This window comes from Pongo abelii, chromosome 16, assembly GCF_028885655.2.
Source record: "Pongo abelii isolate AG06213 chromosome 16, NHGRI_mPonAbe1-v2.0_pri, whole genome shotgun sequence".
Lineage (NCBI taxonomy): Eukaryota > Metazoa > Chordata > Mammalia > Primates > Hominidae > Pongo > Pongo abelii.
The window spans coordinates 103,656,332-103,680,500 of record NC_072001.2 but is presented as its reverse complement, the minus strand read 5'-3'; the positions used below and the strand labels follow the sequence as shown (position 1 = coordinate 103,680,500).

General features: G+C 39.3%; 1 protein-coding gene across 3 annotated transcripts in view; it reads left to right on the top strand.

Annotated features, from left to right (window-relative positions):
• Positions 1-24,169, top strand: part of CERS3 (ceramide synthase 3) — a 127,907-nt gene that overhangs the window by 64,122 nt on the left and 39,616 nt on the right. For all 3 annotated transcript variants that reach the window (XM_063716752.1, XM_063716753.1, XM_024232615.2), the window contains one exon: positions 13,087-13,240. In XM_063716752.1, coding sequence (XP_063572822.1) covers positions 13,087-13,240 — 154 coding nt within the window. The remainder of the gene's footprint in view (positions 1-13,086; positions 13,241-24,169) is intronic.

Here is a 24,169-nt window from a genome sequence, read left to right as displayed (position 1 = left end):
CATTTTTATAAATAATTAAAACAACACTCTATGGTGTGGAAAAGGCTTATTACAATGGGAGATGGAAAATGTGTGACCCGACGGGCAAGCAGCAGCTCTTACTCTGTCTTGTTTCATGAATGTAGACCTTTCTTTGTGATTAACAGCTTTTCCAGTCACTGAATGAAAAGTCACTGTCCAATCATCAGTTCTCTAAAAGAGAGGCATGTTCTGTGTTACAATAATTATAGCCATTACTTGAATGCCAGACACTGGATTAGGTCCTTCCCATATCTTGGCTCTAGTCTACACAATAACTCATAAGGATGGGTATTATCACTTCCACTTCCCAGATAAGGAAAACTGATACTTGTTTATTTCATTCTCTATGACCACTGGTTCTAATAATGGTTTTAGTATCCTTTCGATATGATTGGCTCTCGATTAGTCTGTTGATTTAGTTTAGCCACAGACTGGCAATGAAAAGCATATATTGCATCTCCCATGACAATCATTTCCTTGGGAAGCATAATGTTCCATGTGTTGATTGACAGAAACCAGAGTAACATGCGGGGAAGACTTAGATGGTTTGGAAGGCACAGCTTTTAACCAACCATAATTTGGGGCTAGTCTGGGAACTTGGGATCCTCCAAACAGAAGACTTAGTGCTGTTGAAGAGCCTAGATCCAGGGGAAATGGATGGAGACTCAAGTTCCAGGCCTCATTCTTAAGTGTATAGACAGCACCCTTGGCTAGCATCCAGAGAAATCCAGCCAGAGAGGTCAATGCCCTCTCCTGGAAGCCAGCTGCATTCTTTAGACCATGTGTATTAGGCATTTTCTGGAGAGGAACAACAGAGTGTAGTGGTTAAGTTGCTACATGCAGGAGTCCATCCTGGATTTAAATCCTGACTCCACACTTATGACCTTTGTGATCTTGAACAGGTTAGACCACCTCTCTGTGCCTCAGTTTTCTCATATGTAAAATGGAAATAAGGGTTGACATGAGGTTTAACTAGTTTATATAGTTTAGAACAATGTCTGGTACTCAGTAAAGAATCAGTAAATGCTACCTACTATAATTAAACATATTAATGAGTATCTCAGAATTTGAAGTTCAACTCAATCAAATCTAAGATAAATGTCTCAGATATTTTCCTTCGTTGATAAATCATTACCATCACTTTTACTTTGACTGAGCAAGTGTGTTTGTGAAATTTTAGTAATGGCTGGGCATGGTGGTGCATGCCTATAGTCCCAGCTACTCAGGAGCCTGAGGTTGGGGGGGGTCACTTAAGCCCAGGAGTTCTAGATCAGCCTGGGCAACATAGTGAGACCCTGTCTTTAAATATATATATATATATATATATATATAGAGAGAGAGAGAGAGAGAGAGAGAGAGAGAGAGAGAGAGAGTATGATAGCAATTATTGATAGAATAATATTGACTTGCTGATGACAGTTGGGCATAGCTTTTCAGTGTGACTTTCATGACACTATCAATCCAGCATTTGCCCCTCAGTTCTCCATGTCCCAAAGGCACTACACGTTCCAATTGCCTGTTGCTGTATAACAAAGCATCTGAAAGTCTAGTGGCTTAAGACAGCAGTGGGCAAACTTTTTCTTTAAAAGGCCAGAGAATATATATTTTAGGCTTTGAGGGCCACATATGATCTTTTCTGCAAGTTTTTCTTCATTTTGTTTTGTTTTATAATCCTTTAAAAATGTACCAAGCCATACTTACTTAGCTCATGGGCTATACGACAACATACACCCAGGTTGCAGGCCGCATTTTACCCACAGGCCATAGTTTGCAGACCTCTGTCTTAAGACAACAACATTTATTGATTATTATTATTATTTCTCATGGTTCTAGGAGTTGATTGGCCTTGGCTGGATGATTTTCACTTAGGGTCTCTTGTGTGGTTACAGTTATATGGCAGCTGGGCAGTCACATAGTGTCTAGAGTCCTCAACACATGGTTGAAGTCATATATAGAAAATCAGGCTAGGTGTGGTGGCTCACGCCTATATCCCGGTACTTTGGGAGGCCGAGGCGGGTGGATCACCTGAGGTCAGGAGTTCGAGACCAACCTGCCCAACATGGTGAAACCCCATCTCTACTAAAAATACAAAAAAATTAGCCGGGTGTGGTGGCACATGCCTATAATCCCAGCCACTCGGGAGCCTGAGGCAGGAAAAGTGCTTGAACCTGGAAGACGGAGGTTGCCGTGAGCCGAGATTGTGCCACTGCACTCCAGCCTGGGCAACAGAGCAAGACTCCATCTAGAAAGAAAGAAAGAAAGAAAGAAAGAAAGAGAGAGAGAGAGAGAGAGAGAGAGAAAGGAAGGAGAAGGAAGGAAGGGAGGGAGGGAGGGAAGGAGAGAGATAAGAAAATCAGCTGGCTGATGCTGCTTGTGCTTATTGGCGGGGACTTCAGCTGGGGCTGTCGGCTGGAACACCCACAGCCCCTCTACTTGGCCGTGGCCTCCTCATCACATGGCACCTGCATTTCAAGGGTGAGCATTTCAAGATAGTGCTAGAGAGATGCTGCATCTTTTTTCATAAACAGCCTCAGTAGTCACATCATGTCATTTCCAACCTTGTATTTTTCATTGGAACCAGGTCACTAAATCTGACTTATATTCAAGGGAAGGAAAACTAGACTCCATTTCTTGATGGGAGCAGTTTCAAAGAATTTGCAGATGTTTTTAAAAAGCACACACCATGGAAGCTCTCGGTCCAGGGAACTCTCTGAGAAGTTTCTGCAATATTGCTGCCATGGTTGGCTTTTGATTTAGCAATGGAGAACATTCACCTCAGACTATCCCATGATGTCTCAAAATAAACAAGCAAGCTTACTTACCCATAAACAATTGAGCAACACAGTGGTGCTCAGTGATTGTCGGGGTAGTGCGCTATTTTCCCACACTGTTGTCTTTAAAAACCCTAGATTTAAGAACTCATTCTCATGCCAGCATTTCTGGTTTTCAAGGAGAATTAAGTTACATGTGTTTGGCATTTTCTTGATCTTTATACTGAATTCACTTGCCCATTGGAGAGGGCAGCCAGTACTCCTATTTGCTGTCTTCAAGGAGTTGAGTTGCAAATAAACCAATATGAACAGACTTGACTGTAAAATAAAACGAAACAGGCCAGGCATGGTAGCTCATGCCTGTAATCCCAGCACTTTGGGAGGCCAAGGCAGGAGGATCACCTGAGGTCAGGAGTTCGAGACCAGCCTGGTCAACATGGTGAAACCCCATCTCTACTAAAAATACAAAAATTAGCCAGGTGTGATGGCGAGTGCCAGTAATCCCAGGTACTCGGGAGGCTGAGACAGGAGAATCACCTGAAACTGGGAGGTGGAGGTTGCAGCGAGCCAAGATTGTGCTATTGCACTCCAGCCTGGGTGACAAGAGTGAAACTCCATCTCAAAAAAAAAAAAAAAGTTAAAAAACAAAACAACGACAAAAACTTTGTCGTGGTAAAAATATTTCTGTACTGATGTTGACTGATTCTCATTGTTTGGAAAGTTGAGAAAAACCTCACCAAGCCATTGGAAGTTTGGCACATCAATTTTCAATGGTTTCTGAAGGAAATATGTCAATCAGAGAGGGAGCTTCTTTTAGGTACAGTGTACTGCTCTAGTTTAAATGGTCTGCCCACCAGCATGAACTTGCCACCAGCACAATCATCTTCATGGAGTCAAAGGGGAAAATTTAGTTCCTTGTTGTTAGCTTGGCCCCAACCCTCTGTCTAAAACTTATAACTCTGTAGATTCATTTTTCAAGGATGCTTTATTCTATCCAAATGTACTAGGATTTTACTATGGAGCAAGCAATGAGCAGATCATAGGTATCATTGGAGGGTGGCTTAACTAACCTATCTCACCATTCAGACATTTTAGAGGCACTCTGGGAGGCAGTTTGCAATCTAGTTGCTCTGTTCTTCTTTCCAGCTGCTTTTGTTGCACATCCTGTGGTGATATACACGGTAGGGCGGGGCGAAAGCTAACTGGGGTTGTGCTCATCTGAGATTTGTCTGGAAGCCTTGAGAAGAAGAGCTGGAGTGTGTACATTTCCCTTGCCCTTTCTTTGACTTTTCTCTGATTTTCTCCAGCCTCAAGCACATTTGCATATTCTCCTGGCGAGTCTCCCTTTCATGTCCAGCCACTGTGCTCTTCTATTTCTGAGGATCTTATCCCATTCTCAGTCAGCATCTGCAAGAGTTAGTTACGTTGGTTTTCTAAGCATTGTTTCATTAACATTAGGCAGAAATTCGAAAGCACACTGATCAAATTGTTCTAATTTAATTGCCTGGTAACTCCATCTGTTTGCATTGGTGTTCAAAACCATTTAAATCGCAGGCGGATGTTTTTCACACTGTATTCTCAACTATTGTTCTTAAAAATGATTTCTCTAGTTTGGAATTATTGGATGTATCTATCTTCTTGAGCATTATACAAATACCCACAGAGAGTTATTAGGCTAGAAAGACCTTTCTAAGGCCAGGCAAACCACTTCCTCTGACTACTAACAGTTTTCCTCCACAAATAACAAGAGCAGATCGTGGTTCCACGCAGGTAGGTCCACCTGAAGGGAAGGCGTGTGTGCCCTGCTTTGCTGGTTTTGCAACCTGTGAGTTCAGTGTCTGTCACAGCTGAGTGTGCAGGGGGCAGGGTGGCTTGTTGCTTCATTTCTTGAACTCATCACAGCTGGGTGTTACAAACAGTACAAGGGGAGTGAGACCCAGCTTATGCCTTTCAGGAGTGCATCATGGCAGTAGAGAGATCTTTGTGTCTACCCCTGTTTCACATGTTTGAAGACTATTCACATTGACCTGTGTTTCTCAGATGTCTCAAAAAGAAAAATACAAAACATTTTCAACTGCAAATAATACTGAAATACCTAGCTCCCTTACTTCCAAGGATACATATGCCTGTAAGGTTTCTCCCTCACCACTGGTTCACTGGACTTCAGATTTCAGCGTTTGATGATCCAGCTATTAGAAGTGTAGAAAAATGGTACCCTGGGAAGTCTACATGTGAAAGGGAATATTATCGACAATGAGACCATGTAAATACTTGGAATGGCTAATAGAGAAAGGAGACTTTTAAAAAACAGAGAAAGACAAAGCTGAAAGCACCCAACAGTGCTCTTAGCTGATGTTCATCAGTGGGGACCCGGGATGAGGGAATGATGGACCCTTCTTTTCCTCTGAAGGCCTGAAGCCTTGGTCCTAAATGAGAAGCAGAGGGCAGAGCATCAGTTCTGATGGCACCATGGTCAGCTTACTGCCGTTTGCGCAGCCAGCAAAGAAAAGGAAGGCACAAGGCAAGAAAGACTCTGTTGAAGCTGGGCCACTCCCTTGAGCCACCACTGCAGATATGTATCTCAGAACTAGACTTTCCAGTTACACACCTGATGAAGGAGACTACCTGTTCTACCACATGTGTTCACTGTCTCACTCCACAGGGGCCCTTAGAAGAGCTCTCCTATCCTGCCCATGTGCTTGGTACCTTCTTTATGCTATTTTTGAGTTCATGAAGAACAGCTACAACAATCACCCCTCTTCAAACCATAGAATCCTAGAATAAGGAACTTTATTTATAATGTAGTCCAATCCTTTTATTCATGTATTCATTTATGTAGAATTTTTTTTTTTTTTTTTTCTGAGACAGAGTCTCACTCTGTTGCCAGGCTGGAGTACAGTGGCCTGATCTTAGCTCACTGCAACCTCTGCCTCCCGGGTTCAAGCAATTCTCCTGCCTCAGCCTCCCGAGTTGCTGGGACTACAAGTGCATGCCACCACACCCAGCTAATTTTTGTATTTTTAGTAGAAACGGGGTTTCACCATGTTGGCCAGGATGGTCTCGATCTCTTGACCTTGTGGTCTGCCTGCCTCAGCCTCCCAATTTTAGAAATAATTTTAAGCTTACAAATAAATTTCTAGTATACTACAGAGAACCCCTAGATATACTGTTTACCGGTTAGCATTTTGCCCCATTTACTTTGTCATTCCTTCTCTCTCTACTTCCCCACCACACATATGTATGAATATACATATTTGTTTCTGAACCATTTGCAAGTTGTAAACATCAACTAAATAATTCCTTGTGCCCTAAATAATTCAGTGTGTATTGCCTAAGAAGAAGGACATTTTCTTACATAATCACAATACAGTTATCAATTGCAGGAAATGTAGCAATCTACCTTCCATGTTCTAATTTGGTCAATCAATCCAATCATGTCTTTTATTGCTTTTCCCCCTGACTGTGTGGGGATCCAGCTCCAGATCATGTATTGCATTTAGCTGTCATTCATCTGGAACAATTCCTTACCTCTTCTTTGTCTTTCATGTCGCTGACATTGTTGAAACATTTAGACACCATATTTATTTTTCAAATAAAGAGTTAAGGTACTTCCAGGATCACATAGCTGGTTATGGAAGAATCAAGACTAGAAACAGGATATTTGAAACACAGAACAGATAGGCTTCAAATTAAATTTGAAACTAGGGTTAAGAGTGTATCATTTGCCTTCACTAAATATTTATTAAGTTTTCTTCAACTACCCAGTCATTTAGAAACTTAAGAGATCACTGAGGTAGACAATTGTTCACCTGTAGAACAAGTATTTGCTATCCTAAAAGGGCTTAATGCTCATACCCACAATTAGCAAGAAAATAAGACCCTTACCTTGCAATTTTCACTAGACAAATACAACTTTTTGGTGGTTGCCTTAGCTAGTCCAGCAAAACCAGCTAATATTTATACCAACACTGCAATTTATTCAAACCATGCCAACTCCAGTGATTGGAAGAGCTAAAATTGGAAACAAAACTAAAAACAGAAAAAGCTGAGCTTTGCAATCCAAGGGCACGGTAATAGCTTATCCATTTGGAAAGATTAAATCCAGTGGACAGGGACAAATTGGTTCTAAGAATTTAGGAATACAGCAGTCTTTTGGCATTCTTTATGAAAAGGAAAATTCCATTCAGTTGCTGTAAGGTGGTGACTAGCGATAATGTGCAAGTTTTGTGTGTTCTATGCATGTGCCTGCACACATGTATGCACGTGTGTTAGGAAGAGAGCTGGGAAGGGCAGTTGGAATTTTTTTTCTTTTTCCCAGTCTTCTTTTAGCATAGAAGGAGAGGAAACTTGAGAGACTAGACCATCCTTTATTGAAGTCTTGAAATTTTAACCGTGGCATCATAGCTGGTTGTTACCCATGCCACAATGGCTACTCCCCTTTGACTCCTGTTCCACTTCTTTGGCCTCCAGTCCCCTCTGTCCTCTTGCAGAGAATGTTCAGGCAGCAGAGTCCCCATTCCTCGGAGCCTGCTTACCCTCTCCAAAGTGGACTCCTCCTCTTCCCCTTGGCAGGAAATCCAGCCATTTCAGGAGCACTCTCTTGGGGGGCGTTGCTCTAACTGTGTTACTGGTGTAAGTTCTCTGCAGCAGGAGAGGGCTAGTTGTGGGAAAGTAGTAGTGGCCATAGCAGTAGTAATAGTTGTAACTATCATTTTTGAGTACTTACTATGTAATAGGCCCTTTCCATTTGTCAACTCATTGAATCCCATACTCATTTTACAAAAGAAACTGAAGCCCAGAGAGATTATGGAACTTGCTAAGATCCTGGGAGCCCTGATTGAAATCTTGAAGACTCCAGCACCAATTCCATTGGCCTCTCCTCTCTGCCCAGAGGCTCAGCTCTCTTAGAAGACATTTGCATCTTAATGGCAGCTTCTTTCATTCTGAGGGCTATACAGTTTTTAAAGCTGGCTGTGTGTCTCCTGGGAGCCTCTAGTCAAAGGAGGTGGTGGAGGGGCAGTTAGTTCTACCCAGCGACTAAAGAACTAAGGCTCAGTGACTTATGCAGGTTTCGAGCCAAGAAATTAGTGGCGTTGAGCCTTGAACCCAGCTCTGATATTCTGTTCCACATGTGTCACTCCTCTTTCTAAAACCAGCCAAGCTTCCTGTTGCTCTCACAATGAAGGCCACACCTCCACCCTGACTTGCAAGGCCTACCTGAGATGGCTTCTTCACCTCTCCCACCTCATCTTACACCACCCTTCACTGCCACTCCTCTCCCTTAAGCCACACTGGTCTTCTTTTAGCTCCTCGAATTTTCCATGATGCTTCCCACTTGACAGCCTTTGTACATGTAGAACCCTGCCATATGCCCTGTCATTTTCTTTCTTTCTTTACATGGATCACAATGGGCAATTATATGTTTAGCTAATTATTCACATTCTCTGGTAGACTGTGTAACGAAGGTATTTTTGAGTAGGTCCCTTTGTCAATAATAACACTGACAAATTCCCAATAGGGGACCTAGTAAGGGACAAGGCCCTGAGCCAGACAAGGGAAGGACCCAGAGGTGAAGGTGTCCTGGCCACTGCCTTTGGAAAGCTTGCCTGCTAGTGAGGAGGGGAGAGCCAGGAGGAAAGGAATAAATTCAGGGGTGACCAGAATTACATGGAAACTTTTGTTGTGGAGAGACCCATGCTTTAATGGATGGAAAGGGGTTCAGTTGAAAAGAGAAAGTACATTCTAGGCAGAGAGAGTACAGAATAAGACCCAAGGATCCAGCAAAGCAGAATGGCAAATAGGTTTTTACATGTATCATTTCCTCTAATAAGTCTATAAATAAATGTGGGTACCAGAAGGTAAACCCTACTAGTTTAGGGGTTTTGGCCCCTCTCTTTCATTGCTATATTCCTGGCTACTACCAAGTGTCAGGTAGCACTTTAGTAGGTGCTCAGTAATGGTTTATTGAATAAATAAGGTAGGTACCCTCTGCTTGCATTTTACAGACGAGGAAATGCACAAATAAGTGACATGGTATATAAGTAGTAAAGCCAGAACTTTAAGAAAATATGGGAAACTATGTTTTATATTGATGGGGCTGAAAAAGGACCTTTAAAGCATAACATGTATGCAAAGTATAAAATAAGCAATTGACAGATTTGATTTCAAAATTTTTTAAATTACTTTGCCAAAAAAATCAGTATTGAAAGAAAGTACTGGACTGTATAAAGCTAATTAACATAATTTAAAAATAGTGTTGATATCTTTAATATATAAAGAGCATTTAAGAATCAACAGGAAAAATAAATGCTCCAATAGAAAAATGGATAGATGCCACAAAAGCAGTTCATAAAGAATAAATAAAAGTAGCCAAGTAAAATAACCAATAAAAGATATAAATAGATGTATAAATATATATAGTCACTATACATTAAATAAAAATATGAATATAAACAGTACTCTGTTATTTTAGGTGGAGACTGATAAATTCAATATTGGTCAATATCTGAGGAAGCAGATACTCTTATATATTGGGTGCAAGAATATAAATTGGTATAGTCTTTCTGGAAAGCAGTGTAACATTATATTCCAAATTGTAAAATGAGTCTACTCTTTGATTCAGGATTTTAGCTATTCTAAGTGGATAATCAAACAATTACATCAAAATGTTTTTATAGAACCACACGTGGTGGTTCATGCCTGTAATCCCAGAACTTTGGAAGGCTTAACTCCCTTAAGCCTAAAAGTTCAAGATCAGCCTGGGCAACAAGGCAAAACCCTGTCTCTACAAAAAACAAAATACAAAAATTGGCCAGGTGTTGTGCCGTATACCGGGAGTCCCAGCTACTCAGGTGGCTGAGGTTGGAGGATTGCTTGAGCCTGGGAGGTAGAGGCTATAGTAAGCTGTGATCATGCCTCTGCACTCCTGCCTGGCAGACAGAGTGAGACCGTGTCTCAAAAAAAAAATGTTTTTACAAGTAATTCTCACAGCATTCTTTCCAATATAATGAACATTTGGGAAGAATTTAAATGTCTATTAATAAGGGATTAGTTAAATTATGATATATCTATAAAATGGATTTCTGTGAAGCCATTATATATGGTGATACATAGTAGGGGTTGGCAGGCTATGACTCAAAGGCCAAATTCAGCCTATTGCCTGGTTTTGTTGATAAAGTTCTATTGGAACACAGACACACACACTAATGTATGTACTTTCTATACATGAATTAGTTTATGTAATGTTAGCTGTCATGGCTGCTTTTGTACTGTAATGGCTGAATTGAGTAGTTGCAACAGAGACCAAATGGTCCAGAGGCCTGAAATATTTATTATCTGTTCCTTTACAAACAAGTTTGCTAACTCTTGATATGTAGCTTTGTTTATTGATGTGGAAAGCTCTCTGTTACATGTTATTGCATGAAAAAAGCAGGATACAAAAATCACACATAGGTAGTGATCAGTGGTGATAGGAGGGGCAAAATAGAAGCACTTTAAAGAATATAGTTTTGAGAGAGATATCCTAAATCATGTTTAACAAAATATTCTGGGTTACCTGTAAGTGGTGAGACTTCAGGTGATTTTTCATTCCTTAACCTCTATATATTTTTCTGTAATTCCTAAATTTTTAAAAGCAATCAAGTTATTACATCTTTTTTTTTTTTTTGAGATGGAGTCTTGCTCTCTCGCCCAGGCTAGAGTGCAGTGGCGCGATGTCGGCTCACTGCACACTCTGCCTCCCGGGTTCAAGCAATTCTGTTGCCTCAGCATCCCAAGTAGCCAGGATTACAGATACCTGCCACCACACCTGGCTAATTTTTATAATTTTTAGTAGATACGGGATTTCACCATGTTGGTCAGGCTGGTCTTGAACTCCTGACCTCAGGTGATCCACCTGCCTTGACCTCCCAAAGTGCTGGGATTACAGGCATGAGCCACTGCACCTGGCCCCTGTTTTTCAAACAAAGAACTTGAACTGATAACTTACAAAAGAAGAAATAGAGCTACTAAGCAGACATAGGGGAAATGTTAAGGCCTTGCAAATAATGTAAACTGAAAGTATTTTATCTTTTAAATTAACAAATTTTGAAACTATTTCATACTGGTTCTGAGTTCAGTGAAACTCTTCTTTCATAAATTGCTGGTGGCCTTATAAATAGTTACAATTTAGGAAAATAATTTGGCAACATTTTAGTACCTTTTAATATACAAACTTGAATTTTAGTATCTTTAATGTACACCTTAAAACAGTAATCTCACATTTAGAAATATATAGTTTCTTAGAAATAATTTCAGTTTATGAAAGACTATATACATCAAGTTGTCTAAATAGCATAAAATGTCTTTCATTTAAAGCTAAATGTAATTGAACATAAAATCTCACAAATGCTATGTTTACTGCAGTGGCAAAAATATAGAACAATATGAAGTACAAACAAAGGTACAGAACAACTGACATTCTCATGCTTTGCTGGTGGGAATGTAAAGCAAACACTCTGGAAAATCGTTTTTCAGTTTATTATAAAGTTAAGCATATACTTACCAGATGGCACACAATTCTACCCCTATATACTTACCCTTGAAAAATCAAAACTTCTGTTCACATATAAATATCTACATGAATATTTATAGCAGTTCTATTCATAAATGTCAAAAGCTGGAAACAACCCAAATGTTCCTCAGTAGGTAAAAAAAACAAACTGTGATGCAGCCATAAAGTGGAGTGCCACTCAGTAATAAGAAGGAGCATGCTATTGATAACCATGACAACCGAATGAATCTTAAAAGCATTATGCTGTGTGAAAGAAGGTGGCCTTAAAAGCTCACACAACGTATGATTCCATTTATGTCCTTGGAAGACAGACCAAAGGATACAGAGCAAAGTGTTTGCCAAGTTATGTGTGGAGGAAGGTGTGGCAATAAAGGGATAGCATCATGGAATTTTTTCGGCAAGATAGGCTGTTCTGTCTCCTAACTGTAGTGGTGTTTAAACAAACCTATAGACATATTAAATTCATTGAACAATACACCAAAAAACAGTAAATTTTACTGCATGTTAATAAAAAAATTAAAAAATTGTATAGAAAAATACTGGAAGAGAATGCATGCAAATTACAATATTGTTTGTTTAAGGTGATGGTGTTATGGACAATTTTCTTGTTTCCCCAATGTTACATTAAAAAAATTATTTCTATAACTAATATACTTACAAACAAACCTATTGAAAGACTCTAAATTCATAGTACTATATAAGTTTGAGAAATACACAAATAGCCCTTCATATGGCAATAATATCTTTTTTTTTTTTTTTTTTCACAGAATCTTGCTCTGTCACCCAGGCTGGAGTGCAGTGGCACAATCTCGGCTCACTGCAACCTCCGCCTCCCAGGTTCAAGCAATTCTTTTGCCTCAGCCTCCCTAGTAGCTGGGATTACAGGTGCATGCCACCACACCCAGCTAATTTTTGTATTTTTAGTACAAATGGGGTTTGGCCATGTTGGCCAGGCAGGTCTCAAACTCCTGACCTCAGGTGATCTGTCTACCTTGGCCTCCCAAAGTGCTGGTATTACAGGCATGAGCCACCATGCCCGGCCCATATGGCAATAATATCTGAAGGCACTGTGCATCTTAGGTCATCACGAGCAGTTCAAATTGTGTCCAGGAGCCTGTTTATGAAACTAATAAAGCATGCAATTTACTTTAGGAAGCAGAAGTGTTAAGTATTCATGGAATTTTTGCTTTGTTAAAGCTTCTTTATGAAACTAATAAAGCATGCAATTTACTTTAGGAAGCAGAAGTGTTAAGTATTCATGGAATTTTTGCTTTGTTAAAGCTTCTTTTATTTGGAAAATGTACTTTTGTAGACTTCTCTATTCATCTTTGATGCCAAATAAATGAGATTGTGTTTTAAGGCAATAATAACCGCATGTAAACATGCATTATCTTATTGTTCTTCAGAATCCTCTAGCCCCATCACCAGAAGGTAAAAGTGGTTAGTGTATACTTTCATTTGAAAAGAGGAAACCAAGGTACAGAAACATTCTAGTTTAAACACTGGGTAATAAAAATGCTGTTTCTTTAACTTTTCTTCAGGAAGACAGATTGTACTTTTTTTGTTGCTTGCCAGTAATGATATTTAAGATAATATTATTGTATCTTTCCTTTTGATAATTTCCTGGGCTTTATTAGAAACAAAATAAATGTATGGCTTAGGAGAAAAACTATTTGTTTTATTATTGAAAATTCATAAGTGCTTTGGTTGTAATGAAATTCTCTCATCTGTTTGGTGTTTCAGGATTTTATATTGCACACTGATCTTGCCTATGTATTACCTCGAGCCTTTCTTTTCATACATCTTCCTCAACCTACAGCTCATGATCTTGCAGGTCCTTCACCTTTACTGGGGTTATTACATCTTGAAGATGCTCAACAGATGTATATTCATGAAGGTAAGGGCTGTCCAAATATTATTGCTCTTAATGTCATTGCCAGGTTAATGGTGAGGCCCAGACTATTGAATGTTCAAGTTAATTCATAGTTTTAACCAGAATTCTTTTTTTCTTGATTGTATTATTTTTGATTAAAATTTTGGAAGAATAGAGCTAGATTTTTCATAAGTAGGTCTTTAAGGTGCTTTTAAGAAATTGTTTTTATTAGAAGATATGTTATTTTTGACATTTTAAAAATGTCAAAAATTCAAGAATTCTAAAAATTGCTGCTTGTTTTTATGCTTGAAGAAAATTTTTAAACTTTTGTTTATTGATATGTAATATTTGTGCATATTTATGTGATATTTTGTACATGCATAGAATGTGTATTCAGGACATTTGGGGTATCCATCATCTTGAGTATTTATCATCTCTAAGTGTTGGGAACATTTCAAGTCCTGTCTTCCAGCTATTCTGAAATATACAGTGTATTGTTGTTAACTACAGTCACCTGCTACTGAACATTGGAATTTATTCCTTTTATCTAACTGTAAGTTTTTACCTGTTACCCAGCCTTTCTTCATCTTCCCCCAGCCCCACCAACACACCCTTCCCAATCTGGTGTCTCATTCTACTCTTTGATGTATTGTTTTTTTTTTTCCTTGGGATAAATATCCAGTAGTGAGATTTCTGGGTCATATGGTAGTTCTACATTTAGTTTTTGAGAAATCTGCATTCCATTTTCCATAGAGATTATACTAATTTACATTCCCACAAACAGTGTATAAGAGTTCCCTCTTCTTTACATTCTCACCGGTGTCTATCAATCATTTTTTGCCTTTTTAATAACAGTTTTAACTGGGGTGAGATGATACCTCATTGTAGTTTTGACTTGCACATTTCCCTGATGATTAGTGATGTTGAGCATTTTTTCATATGTCTGTTGGCCACTGTATGTTTTTTCTTCAGAAATATTTATTCATATCCTTTGCCCCTTTTTAATGGAATTATCTTTATTATTATTTGTTGTTGTTTTACTGTCGAGCTGTTTGAGTTCCCTGTATATTCTGGATATTAGTCCATTATCAGATGAATGATTTGCAAATATTTTCTCCCATTCAACAGGTTGTCTCTTCACTATGTTGATTGTTTCCTTTGCTGCACAGAAGCTTCTTAGTTTAATATAGTCCCATGTGTCTATTTCTGTTTTTGTTGCCTGTGCTTTTGAGGTCTTAGCCATTGAATCTTTGCCTAGACCAATGTCCTGAAGTATTTCCCTGAAGTACTTCCCTTATGTATTCTTCAAGTAGTTTTATATTTTGGGGTCTTATATTTAAGTCTGTAATCTATGTTGAGTTGATTTTTGTATATGATGAGAGACAGAGATCTAGTTTCAATCTTCTGCATGTGGATATCCAATTTTCCCCACACCATTTATTGAAGAGGATGTCCTTTCCCCCAATGTATGTATTTTTTTATTTCTGTGAAAAATGGCATTGGTATCTTTCTTTTTTTTTTTTTTTTTGACAATGCCTTGCTCTGTCTTCAAGGCTAGAGTGCAGAGGCATGATTATGACTCACTGCTGCCTCAATCTCCCTGGCTCAAACAATCCTCCCACTTCAGCCACTCAAGTAGCTGGGACTACAGGCACATGCTACCACACTTTGCTAATTTTTAAAATTTTTTGTAGAGATGGGGTCTCTATGTTTTCCAGGATGGTCTCAAACTCTTGGGGTCAAGTGATTCTCTTGCCTTGGCCTTCCAAAGTACTGGAATTACAGGTGTGAGGCACTATGCCTGGCCAACATTGCTATCTTGGTAGAGATTGAATTGAATCTGTAGATAGCTTTGAGCAGTCTGGTCACTTTAATGATATTAACTTTTCTAATCCATGAGCATGAGCTGTCTTTCCATTTGTTTATGTCCTCTTCAATTTTTAAAAATCAGTGTTTTGTAGTTTTCCTTGTAGAGGTCTTTTACCTCCTTGGTTAAATTTATTCCTAGGTATTTTTGTAGTTATTGTAAATGGGATTCCCTTATTGAGTTCTTTTTCAGCTAGTGTGTTGTTCATATATAGACACACTATTTTTTATGTTGAATTTGTATCCTGTAACTTTACTGAATTTATTTATCAGATCTAAGGCTTTTTTGGTGAAGTCTTTAGGTTTTTCTGGATATAAGATCGTGCCATCTGCAAAGAGGGACAATTTGACATCCTCTTTTCTAATTTGGATGCCTTTTATTTGTCTCTTGCCTGATTGCTCTGACTTTAATGTCCAGTACTACATCAAACAGGAGTAGTAAAGTGAGCATTTTTGTCTTGTTCTAGTTTTTAAAGGAAAGGCTTTCAGCCTTTCACCATTTAGTATGATGTTAGCTATGACTCTGTCACATATGCCCTTCATTATGTTCAGGTATGTTCCCTCTATGACTAGTTTGTTGAGAGTTTTTATCATAAAAGGATGCTGAATTTTATTAAATGCTTTTTCTGAGTCTATTGAGATGATCATATAGATTTTATTCTACATTCTGTCGATGTAATGTATCACATTTATTGATTTGTTTATATTGAACCAACCTTGCATCCCTGGGTTGAATCCCACTTGGCCGTGGTATGGTATCTTTTTGATGTAATGTTGGATTTGGCTTGCTAGTATTTTGTTGAGAATTTTTGTATCCATGTTAATCAGGGATATTGACCTGTAGTATTTTTTTGTTGTTGGGTCCTTGTCTGGTTTTGATATCAAGGTAATGCTGGCCTTGTAGAATGAGTTAGGGAGAATTTCCTCGACTTAATTTTTTTTTTTTGAATAGTTTAAGGAGAATTGCTGTAAATTCTTCTCTGTAAATTTGGTGGAATTTAGCAATACAGCTATCTGGACCTGGATTTTCTTTGTTGAAAGACTTTTTATTACTGATCCAATCTCTTTACTTTTTATTGGTCTGTTCAGGTTTTCTGTTTCTTCCTCAATCAGTCTTGGGACATTGTGTGTGTTTATGAATTTAACCATTTCCTCTAGGTTTTCCAGTTTGTTAGTGTATAGTTATTCACTATAGTTTCTGATAATCTTTGTATTTCTGTGGTATCAATTGTAATGTGTCTTTTTTGTTTCTGATTTTCTTTATTTTGGTCTTTTCTCCTTTTTTCTTGGTCTAGCAATCTATTTTGTTTATCTTTTCAAAAAACTAACTTCTAATTTTGTTGATTCTTTGTAATTATTTTCAGTCTCTTTCATTTAGATTTGTTCTGATCTTTATTATTTCTTTCCATCTACTAATTTTGCATTTGGTTTGTTCTTGCTTTCCTAGTTCATTGAAGTGCATCACTAGATTTTTTATATGACATCTTTCTACTTTTTTAATGTAGAAGTTTATTGCTATAAACTTCCCTCTTAGCACTGCTTTTGTTGTATCTCATAGGTTTTGATATGTTGTGTTTTGATTTTCACTTGTTTCAAGGAATGTTTTGATTTCCCTCTTAATTTCTTTCTGGACCTAGTGGCCATTTGGGAGCATTGTTGTTTAATTTCCATGTATTCATACAGTTTTCAAAGTTTCTCTTATTATTGATTTATAGTTCTAATCCATTGTGGTCTAAAAAGATACTACATATAATTTCAGTTTTTTTAAATTTGTTGAGACATGTTTTATGTCCTAACATATGGTCTATCCTGGAGAATGTCCCATGTGCTGATGAGAAGAATGTGTATTCTATAGCCATTGGGTGAAATGTTCTGTAAAAGTCTGTTAGGTCCATTTGGCGTAAAGTGCAGTTTAAATCCAATGTTTCTTTATAAATATTCTGTCCAGATGATCCATCTAATGGTGATAGTAGGGTGTTGAAGTCTCCAACTATTATTGTATTGGACTTCATCTCTCTCTTTAGTAATATTTGCTTTATATATCTGAGTGCTCTATTGCTGGCTACACATATATTTAGAATTGTATCTCTTGCTGAGTTGATCTCTTTATCATTATATAACTGCCTTTTTTGTCTATTTTTACTGTTTTTTGAATTAAAGTCTGTTTTATCTGATATAAGTATAGGTGTTTCTGCTTGCTTTTGGTTTCCATTTGCAGGATTATCTTTTTACATTCCTTTACTTTTAGTCTATATGTTTTGCTTTGTTTTGTTTTTTTGTTTTGTTTTGTTTTTTTGAGACAGAGTCTTGCTCTGTCACCAGGCTAGAGTGCAGTGGCACAATCTTGGCTCACTGCAAGCTCCGCCTCCCAGGTTCACACCATTCTCCCACCTCAGCCTTCCTAGTAGCTGGAACTACAGGTGCCCACCACCACACCCGGCTAATTTTGTTTTTGTATTTTTAGTAGAGATGGGGTTTCACCATGTTAGCCAGGATGGTCTCGATCTCCTGACCTTGTGATCTTCCCACCTTGGCCTCCCAAAGTGCTGGGATTCCAGGCATGAGCCACAACGCCTGGCCTAGTCTATATGTGTTTTTAGAGGTGAAATGAGCTTCTTGTAGGCAGCATATAGTGAGTCATTTTTAAATCCATTCAGCTAGTCTATATCTTTTAAGTGGAAAGTTTAATCTGTTTACATTCAAGGTTAGTATTAATATGTGAGGGGTTATTTCTGTCATTTTATTAATTAATTTCTAGTTGTTCTGTATATCCTTTGTTTCTTTCTTTCTCTCTTATTGTTTACCATTGTGGTTTGGTGGTTTTCTGCAGTGGTAACATTTGAGTCCTTTCTCTTCTTCATTTATGTGTTTGTTCTACCAGTATGTTTTATACTTTTCTGTTTTCATGCTGGTAGATATGATTTTTTCACTTCTGGATGTAGAACTGCCTGAAGTATTTCTTGTAGGGCCAGTGTAGTTGTGATGAATTCCCTTAGTTTTTGCATATCTGGAAAATACTTTATTTCTCCTACATTTATAAAAGATAAGTTTTCTGAGTATAGAATTCTTGGTTAACAGGTTCCCCCCACCCCCCTTTCAGGACTATGACCATATCATCCCATTTTCCCCTGGCCTGTAAGGTTTCTGTTGTTACTCCAATGGTGGTTCCCTTACAAGTGACTAGACACATTTCTGTTGCTGTTCTTAGAATGCTATCTTTGTTTTTGACTTCCAACAGTTTGACTATAATATGCAGTGAAGACTTTTAAGAATCATGTCTATTTGTGAATCTCTGAACTTCCTGTATCTGGATGTCTAAATCTCTTGCAAACTTGGGAACACTTCAGCTATTATTTTGTTAAATAGGTTTCTATCTTTTTTATTTTATTTTCACCTCTGGAACACCAAAAGTTCAATAAGTTGTTTCCCTTACAGTGTCCCATATGTCATGTAGGCTATGTTCATTCTTTTTTCATTTTTTTCTTTGTTTTTATCTAATGGAGTTATTTCAAAAGACCTGTCTTCAAGTTCTGAAATTCTTTCTTCTGCTTGATCTAGTCTATTTTTTTTTTTTTTTTTTTTTTTTTGAGAGAGTCTTGCTGTGTTGCCAGGCTGGAGTGCAGTGGCACGATCTTGGCTCACTGCAACTTCCACCTGCCAAGTTCAAGCGATTCCCCTGCCTCAACCTCCTGAGTAGCTGGGACTACAGGTGCATGCCACCATGCCCAGCTAATTTTTTGTATTTTAGTAAAGACGGGGTTTCACCATGTTGGCCAGAATGGTTTTGGTCTCCTGACCTTGTGATCCGCCCACCTCGGCCTCCCAAAGTGCTGGGATTACAGGAGTGAGCCACCGCACCTGGCCAATCTAGTCTATTTTTAAAGCATTTGAAAGTATTTTATATTTCATTCAATGAATTCTTTACTTCCAGAATTTCTGTTTGGTTCTTTTTTTAATGATATCTATCTCTTTGGTAAACCTCTCATTCACATTATGAATTGTTTTCTGATTTCCTTGTATTCTTTATCTGTGTTCTCTTATATCTCACTGAGGTTCTTTAATATAATTATATTGAGTTCTTTTTTGGGGATATCTTAAGTTTGTTTTTATTGGAACCTGTTGCTGGAGAATTATTGTGTTTTTTTGAAGGTATTATATTTCCTTGCTTTTTTATGTTTCTGTGTCCTTAAATTGATATCTACACATCTGGTATAACAGTTGCTTCTTACATTTTTTTGAATTTGTTTTCATAGGGGAGGATATTTTCCTAAAGATGTACTTACAGTGCTTGTTGGTAGGGCACTTTGGTTCTGATTCTGGGTGCATGCAATATTGTAGTCATTATGTGATTTTTTTTGGCTATAAACAACCTCAGTGGTGTCTGTGAATTTTTCATTGGCTTAGGGTGCAGTTATTGGAGACTGTGGTGAGGTTTTGCTGGGGATGGGAATGCCAAGTGGGCTAGTCCTTGGGCCCCAGCGGTGGCAGCAGTGGGCCAAATGGTCCTGTGCTTGGACACTAGTGTTAGCAACTCCAGGTGGGCTGATTCTTGGGCCTTCAGATAGCTTTCCCAAGTGCCAACAGTGGCAGTGATGGGGCAGGAGGTAGGTTGGCCTTTGGGCCCCTAGGCAGAAGCTGTGGCATGGGCAATGGTGGTAGCAGTCACTTAACAATCCTCTGGCTCCCAAGTGGTCTGCATTGGTGTTGGCAGTGGCTGCAATGGGCTAGAATGGCCAGTCCCCAGGCCTGCAGGTTGCATGTGCAGGTGAGTACTAGCTGTGGTGATAGCAGCAGGTTAGGTCGGCACAACCTGGGAGGAGTGCTCAGATACCAATCATTGTGAACACAGCCAGTTAATTTCTGGGCCTTCCAATGGTATACTTGGGCAGTAGGGGGAGGGAGTGTGGAACCAGGCAAGGCAGACCTATCCTCAGGCCCCGCTGTGGTGCACACATGTGCTGGTTGTGGTAGGCAGGGGCAGGGTGCCCTGCTACTGGGAAGAGTGGGGTTGCTTTCATTGGCAGCACCTGCAGGTGGTTGGCTAGGGAGTACATGCTCCATCCCCAGGTAGCAGCTGTGGAGAGGGTAACCTGTCCTTAGGACACTTGTAAATGCATGCTGACTCTACTACTAAGGCAGTGGGGTCACTGCCAGTGGCTTGCACTTTGGCCCTGGTAGTGGCATCCAGCAGTGGGACACATAAAAATGTGTGATGGCACACTACTGGGGATATCAGGGCCACTGTCAATAGTTACTGCTTCAGCCCTGGTAGCAACAGCCAGCCACAGCAGTGCCCCCACATGGGGAATGTCAGTGGGGCTCCAGGAATGTGTAGATGCAGGGGCTGTTGTGCTTCAGCACAGGCTGCAGTTTGGTGGAGGCTAGGCTCTCAAAATGGCACTGTGCTGTAGCTGCTTAGGACTCAGGGGGTATGTGGGACCTCATATGAGCTCCTTCTATGGAGCAATGCTTTTGTGTCAACTCTAGGCAGCTCTCTATGTTAGTCTTATGGCCCATGAGAGTTGAGGGCCTCTCCTGTGGCTAGGATTGCAGGAGTCCATGATGGGAATGTGGACTACTGAGATCTTTTACTTACCCTTTCCCCACACTGGGGAGTATCTCCAGGTTCTTAGCTGAGCAGACGGTCTTGGCTTCCCTTTCCTTTTTTGCCTTGTTTCCTGTCACTTCTCTGTTGAATTCTACTCTTCTCTTAGAGGATCTGTTCAAAGTGTGATTATCTACTTGCTATTTGGTTCCTCTGTGGAGGAGGCATGTACCAGATGCCTCTAGTTGTTTTCGATTGCTGCTTTTTAAAGAATCCCCTAATGAGTCAAAATTTGCTCCAGTTTTGGACAACCTTTATGATGATAATTGAATAATACTTCAGAGCCTTATGTTTATTTTGATTGAATATCCAAATTGCACATAATGCTCTCCCCCTGAGCTTGCTCCCCACTAGTCTCTGAAATACTGTCCATCATTTTACTATACTTTGTTTCTGAAAACATCTTCTCTAAATAATAACAAATTAATTAGACTATTGATTCAACCTTTTAGACTATTGAAGGTTTTTTGTTTGTGTTGTTTTGAATTAGGTTCTATGCTTTAATTCCAGAACACAGTGAGGGAAAGGCAACAGAGATGAATAAGATAATCCCTGACTTTAGGGAAATAGCCCATCATCTAGTGGGGGAATGTTCATCTACTGGCAACTAACTATAGCATACAGAATGTCCTGTGGTACATACAGGCCCTAGAAACTTGCTATGGAAGAAAAGATAAAAAGAGAAATTAACTCAATGGACCAGGAAATGTTTCACTGAGTGTTGGAGTTTGAGTTGAGCCTTTAAAGCAAGTGAAAAAGATCGCATTTCTGCTTTGTCTTAAAATCATAACCTACTACTAAGTGTTGATGAAAAGAGTCAAACTCTGTAAAATATTTGAGCAGATTTATCCTGAACCAAATATGAATGACCAGTGGCCCATGACACAGCCCCAGGAGATCCTGAGAACATGTGCCCAAGGTGGTTGGACTACAACTTGGGTTTAGACATTTTAGGGAGATATAAGTCATGAGTCAATGCATGTAAGATGTACAAATTGCTTTGGTCTGGAAAGGCAAGACACCTGGAAGTAGGGGGCTTCCAGGTCATAGGTAGATTCAGAGATTTTTCTGATTGGCAATTGGTTGAAAGAGTTATTAGATAACTCATTAGATAAGAACTGAAATCAATAGAAAGGAGTGTCTGTATTAAGATAAGGGGTTGTGGAGACCAAGGTTTTATTATGCAGATGAAGCCTCCAGGTAGCTGACTTCAGTGCTGTTATCAGACCTTAAAAGGTGCCAGACTGTTAATTCATTCTCTCCTGGATCAGAGGAAAGATCCAGAAAGGAAAGGCAATTCTCTGCAAAATGTAGGTTTGCTCCACAAGAGACAGTTTGGTAGGGCCATTTCAAACTATATCAAAGGAATATATTTTGGAGTAAAATATTTCAATTTCTTTCAGGGGCTGCTGTCTATCATGTGATATTATACTAGAGTCAGGCTGGAACTTGGTGTGTTATTGCTACAAAAGTCAGTCTTAAGATCTCTGTTTTAATGTTACTGATGGTCAGCTGTGCCTGGATTCCAAAGGAAGGAGGGTGTATAATGAGGTGTGTCTGACTCTCACTTCCCATCATGGCCTCAACTAGATTTTCAGGTTTACATTGGAATGTCCTTGGCTGAGAGGGGGTCCATCAGGCAGTTGGGGGTTTAGAATTTTATTTTTGGTTTACATAAGGGAGTTTTCATTAAGGATCTTTCAAGTTGAAAGTTATAGCTGGCTCACATTTAGGTGTTACTATCCATGTATAATACGTGTATAATATATACAGCACTATATTGTCAGATTGAGTGACTTGTGTGTACCAAGGATGCTGGCAGTTAGTCTGATAAGCTCATTTTTTAATCAACTCTTTGATTAATTAGTTTTCCAACTTTAGAAAATGTGCCTCAAAGATCATTGAAGAGTTGGCAAAGGAAATGGAAATTGCCGTAATTGACCTCTGAGTTTTCTACCATCTCTTAGCTTCTAGATCTTCACAGAGGTATGGGAAATTAGCCCACATCTCGATTAATCTAAAAAAAAAAAAAAAAAAAACCTGAGAAGTTTCTTCTTTAACTAAATTACTGATGACCTTGTTTTCTTGAGAGCCAACTTTTCCTGTTAAAGTTGTGGTGCCAAGAAAAAAAAACTTTCATTGAATGGTTCTAGTTTATTGAAGTTCTAAATAGCTTTTCTGTGATCTCTGAAAAAGTTGTTTTCATGCACGTCCGTGTGAAGAGACCACCAAACAGGCTTTGTGTGAGCAACAAGGCTGTTTATTTCACCTGGGTGCAGGCGGGCTGAGTCCAAAAAGAGAGTCAGTGAAGGGAGATGGGGTGGGGCCATTTTATAGGATTTGGGTAGGTAAAGGAAAAAGGGGGATTGTTCTCTGGCGGTCAGAGTGCGGGTCACAAGGTGCTCAGTGGGGGAGCTTTTGAGCCAGGATGAGCCAGGAGAAGGAATTTCACAAGACAATGTCATTAGTTAAGGCAGGAATAGGCCATTTTCACTTCTTTTGTGGTGGAATGTCATCAGTTAAGGCAGGAACTGGCCATCTGGATGTGTACGTGCAGGTCACAGGGGATATGATGGCTTAGCTTGGGCTCAGAGGCCTGACATTCCTGTCTTCTTATATTAATAAGAAAAATAAAATGATATAGTAGTAAAGTGTTGGGACGGCGAAAATTTTGGGGGATGGTATGGAGAGATAATGGGTGATGTTGCTCAGGGCTGCTTCGAGCGGGATTAGGGGTGGTGTGGGAACCTAGAGTGGGAGAGATTAAGCTGAAGGAAGATTTTGCGGTAAGGGCTGATATTGTGGGGTTGTTAGAAGAAACATTTGTCATTTGGAATTATTGGTGATGGCCTGGATATGGTTTTGTATGAATTGAAAAACTAAATGGAATAAGAGAATGAGAAAAACAGGTATTAAAGGATGAAGAATTGGGAGGACCTAGGACGTCTAATTAGAGAGTGCCTAAGGAGGTTCAGCATAGCCTTGCCAGCAAAGATTATTTACTTTAAGAGTTAAGAGTGGTGGTTTGGGGATAGCACCAGGAGATATCAGCGTGATGGCTTGGAGAAACAGTGTAAACTGGCAGTGTAAACAAGAGCAGGGCATGTGTGAGTAGTTGAGAATGGTGAATAGGAGTATGACTAGACAGAAGACAGTAGGGATGACAAGTTTTTTGGGGCACAGTCCAAGTTGGTCTGGTGTCTGGAATGAGACTGGGGCCTAATAAAAAGGAGCGTCTATACAGGAGCTCAAATGGGCTGTACCTTCTAGCATTCCGAGGATAAGCCTGAATTCTGAGAAGGGAAAGTGGTAAAAGTATTGTCCAGTCCTTTTTAAGTTGGTGGCTGAGCTTGGTGAGGTGTGTTTTTAAAAGACCATTAGTCTGTTCTACCTTCCTGAAGACTGAGGACTGTAAGGGATATAAAGGTTTCACTGAATACTAAGAACCTGAAAAAATGCTTGGCTGATTTGACTAATAAAGG